Raw genomic sequence first — 4,446 nt, forward strand, 5'->3', positions numbered from 1 at the left:
GAGAGAGAGAGAGAGAGAGGGAGGGGGAGAGAGAGAGAGAGAGAGAGAGAGAGAGAGAGAGAGAGAGAAAGAGAGAGAGAAAGAAAGAGAGAGAGAGAGGGCGAGCGAGCACTTACCCTGATAACCTCTGGGCAGGCATAGTGTGGAGATCTGTAAAAGAAGCAAAGAGTCGGTTTATTCTGGAGTCACACAACACTACACACACACACACACACACACACACACACACACACACACACACACACACACACACACAGAGACACACACACACACACACACACACACACACACACAGAGCCAGCAGCCATGAGATGAAGTAAGAGCAGGTGAACTTCTAACATAATGCTCTCTGAAGGAATAGAAACCACTTTACCCCCCCCCCCCAAAAAAAAAAATCCATCCACACTTTTATTGCCTGATGTGTTCCTTTTTTTTGTGAGGGGGGTGGGGGGGGGGGTTACATAACGTTATATGACATGGCCTCAATCCAAATCCTGTTGGATAACATATGACAGCATCCATCACTGTTACCACGCCGACACTTTAAAGGCAAACAGCAATAAAACTGCTGTAGCTACAAGTCATGGTTAGATAATGTAGGAAGGAAGGAAGGAAGGAACGAAGGAAGGAAGGAAGGAAGGAAGGGAGGAAGGAAGGAAGGAAGGAAGGGAGGAAGGTCCCTTCCCTCTTTCCTTCCTTTCTTCCATCTTTCCTTACTGTCTTCTCTTCCTTCCCTGTGTCCCTGTGTCCCTCTTTCCTTCCTTCCTTCCTTCCTCCCTTCCTTCCTTCCATTTGTCCTTCCTTCTTTTCCTTCCTTTCCTCCCTTCTTCCTCCCTTCCTTCTTTCCTTTCCTCCCTTCTTCCCTCCTTCTTTCCTTCCTCCTTTCCTCCCTTCCATTGTTCCTTCCTTCCTCCCTCCCTCCCTTCTTCCTCCCTTCCTTCTTTCCTTCCTTTCCGTCCTCTCTTCTTCTTCCCTTCCTCCCTTCCATCGTTCGTTCCTCCCTCCCTCCCTCCCTTCCTCCTCCATTCCTTCTTTCCTTTCCTCCCTTCTTTCCTCCCTCCTGTCCTTCCTTCCTTCCTTCCTCCCTTCCATCGTTCCTTCCTTCCTCCCTCCCTCCCTCCTTTCCTCCCTTCTTTCCTCCCTTCCTTCCTTCTTCCTCCCTTCCTTCCTTGAGGACAAGGAAATAACGACTGTTAGTTTTTTTTTGCACACGTTGAGGTTTCTCTGATATGCGTGTTCAACATTTCCATTTCCTGAATAATCAAATCACCACAAATGTCGCTGTCGCCGTGGCAACACTCTTCCTCTGCGTGATTAATCATATCAAACGGAGCGTAGAGAGAGAGAGAACGACACTCTGCGCTAACGCTAACACAACTGCCGAGCCCGTCGTCGCTAGTTTATGCTAATGAATGCAAAGAATCAGTCAATCTGAACTACTCAAACACACACACGTCAAAATACACTAACTGCAATCTAATTACACCAAAGTGACAGAACCCCCCCTCCCCCCCCCCGCCCCATCTTTCCTGCTGCAGGCGACACGGATATGGATGAGTGACATTTATTAATTCCCCCTTAAAGTCACGTGAAGTGGAAAAAGTCATCTGATGTGTTACTCATGCAGAATATTTACAGGATCCATTAAAACAAACAGAGGAGACTGTGAGTATGTGTCTGTGTTACACCCAATATATATATATATATATATATATATATATATATATATATATATGTGTTGTTAACCACCCTGCCAAATTTCAATGATTACAAAAGAAAAAAATCACCAAATATATGAAATTAGGCTCAAAGTTGTGTAAAAATCAGCCTCTTTCTCTGCTCCCAAACGCTGAAGCCCCGCCCCCTACCAAGTGTCACCTGTCAATCAAAGTCACCGCCTCTACCCGAAACATGGACACTAGGTCTGAGAGCTTTCTGCTGCTAGCTCGGCGGCTAGATTAGCAGCTAACTGGCTAACTGTAGACTGTAGTAGTAGTAGTGTGTGCTGAATGTATTTATACCTCTACAGCAGCAGGGGCGGGTGTATGCTAACTCAGCGGCTAGCTCGGTGGCTAACTCGGCAGATAACTCGGTGGCTTATTTGGCGGCTAGCTCGGTGGCTAACTCAGCTAACTGGCTAACTGTAGACTGTAGTAGTAGTAGTGTGCGCTGAATGTATTTCTACCTCTACAGCAGCAGGGGCGGGTTTATGCTAATCACTAAATCCTGAACACAGAAATCTTGAAACACAGTTTGTGAAGCCTAGCTCCACAATTCAAATCTAAATGGTTGAAATACTTTTTACACATTTTTTAGAAATACATTTATGACCTATTTAATGTGTTTAGAAGAAAATGTCTGAATTCACTTTACACAGTCTTTAAAGTCTAAAGTCTACACACTGCATCTTTAAAAAAAGTGTATTTATGTAAGGACAGCATGTATATTTATATGTGTAAAATCTGCTTGTAAGGCTTCTTTAAAAGCTTTTATGTAATAACTTCTATAGAATTAACAAAAACACAACTGCTTTGCTTCATTCTCTCTCTCCCTCTCTCTCTCTCTCCCTCTCTCTCTCTCCCTCTCTCTCTCTCTCTCATGTGCAGTGTGTCTGAGCCCGAGGAGTGGAGCTTTATCTTTTTCCACATGACTGACTCTATGAAAGGCTGGTTGGCCTGCGGTTAGCGGTGGTGAGTGGGACACGACGGCTCGGCCTGTAACCCTGCAGAGACTTTAAAAAGCCTGCAGGAGGGAAAATAAAAAAAAAACACAACTAGGAGCTCATGAACTGAAAGATTTCTACTGTTTCTGAAGTCACAACGTCTTTACATCAGCAGCTTAACTCTCCTGCTATCCTCCAGTCAAGGAAAGAAAGAAGGGAGGAAAGAAAAGAAAAGAAGGAAGGGAGGAAAGAAAAGAAAAGAAGGAAGGGAGGAAGAAAAGGAAAGGAAAGGAAGGAAGGAAGGGAGGAAAAAAGAAGGATGGGAGGAATGAAAGGAAGGAAGGAAGGAAGAAGGAAGGAAGGGAGGAAAGAAAAGAAGAAAGGAAAGGAGGGAGGAAGGAAGGAAGGAAGAAGGAAGGAAAGGAGGGAGGAAAGAAAAGAAGGAAGGGAGGAATGAATGGAAGGAAGGAAGGAAGGAAGGAAGGAAGGAAAGAAAAGAAGGAAGGGAGGAATGAAAGAAAGGAAGGAAGGAAGGAAGGAAGGAAGGAAGGTATGGGGGAGGAAAGAATGAGAGAAGGAAGAAAGGGGGATGGAGGAAGGAAAGAGAGAGGAAGGAAAGAAAGAAAGATGGAGGGAGGAAGGAAGGAAGGACGGAAGGAAGGAAGGAAGAAAGGATGGAAAGAAGGGAGGAAAGAAAAGAAGGAAGGAAGGAAGGAAGGAAGGAAGGAAGGAAGAGTCAAAACAGACGGGGTCAATTTGACCTGGGAGGACGACATGAAGGTTAAATCAATCTCACTACAGCTGGGTCTAGGAGTTGTGTTTCAGCCTCTTTTAGCTCATTGTTTTACTGTTTCATTCACTCTCATTCTGTCGTTTTCAGATAAAAAGCTGCTAACAGACACAGTTATCCCTCAGGAGCTGGTGGAGAGTAAAAACAGAGATAAAAGAGAGAGAATACTGGTGGATAAAAACTCTAAATGCATGATAATGTTGGTTCATGCATATCACACAGAATCAGTAAAAACTCTCCTTTAATCCAGATTTTGTTCCATAAGTAACTGACGAGACTGGGAGGAGAAACCTGCATCACTCTTATAATGATTCAACTCATTAAATGCTGAATACACCAAATACACACAGATCAGTGTTAAACCTGCAATCACTGCTGAATGAGGAAACGTCTTAGTGTCATTTCTATCAGGATCAAGTCTGTGTTTCAAGTTTTTAAAGATGCAGAAGTCGTCTTACTTGCATCCATCTCCTCGTGACTGACTCATGACAAGAAATCACTTTAACAATAATTACACTAATACAAAATGCAGCTGCTTGACTGTAAAACCAGGAACAGTGAACATATCGCTCTACTTCACTGGCTCACCATTTGATTTTAACCCTCCTGTTGTCTTCTAGTCAATTTTAACTCAAGTGGAGAACAGGTGTTAAGTCAAAAATGAGGTATAATTTCATTTTAATGATCATAACTTCCCAAAAATATGTTTAAACCTGTGTTAATACAAAAAACTAAAAACTAAAAACCAGGAACAGTGAACATATCATGCCACTTCATTGGCTACCTGCTCATTTTAGGATCCATTTAAACCCTACGACATGTGCTAACTAAAAAATGAGGTATAATTTCATTTAAATGAGGCCTATTGAGACCTTTATAAACAGTCAAACCAGACCGGGTACATTTTGACCCTGGAGGACAAAAGTTGTATTACACTAATACAAAATGTAGCTGCTCGATTTTTGACTTAAAACCAGCAAAAGTGAGTTCACTG

General features: G+C 43.2%; 1 protein-coding gene across 1 annotated transcript in view; it reads right to left on the reverse strand.

Moving 5' to 3' along the window:
- The window catches only part of LOC128368538 (serine/threonine-protein kinase BRSK2-like), a 72,233-nt gene that overhangs the window by 12,191 nt on the left and 55,596 nt on the right, over positions 1-4,446 (reverse strand). Inside the window, 1 exon segment of the mRNA XM_053329417.1 lies at positions 117-150. Within this exon segment, the coding sequence (XP_053185392.1) occupies positions 117-150 (34 nt within the window).

Source organism: Scomber japonicus, chromosome 1, assembly GCF_027409825.1.
Source record: "Scomber japonicus isolate fScoJap1 chromosome 1, fScoJap1.pri, whole genome shotgun sequence".
In the NCBI taxonomy this organism is placed as follows: Eukaryota; Metazoa; Chordata; class Actinopteri; order Scombriformes; family Scombridae; genus Scomber; species Scomber japonicus.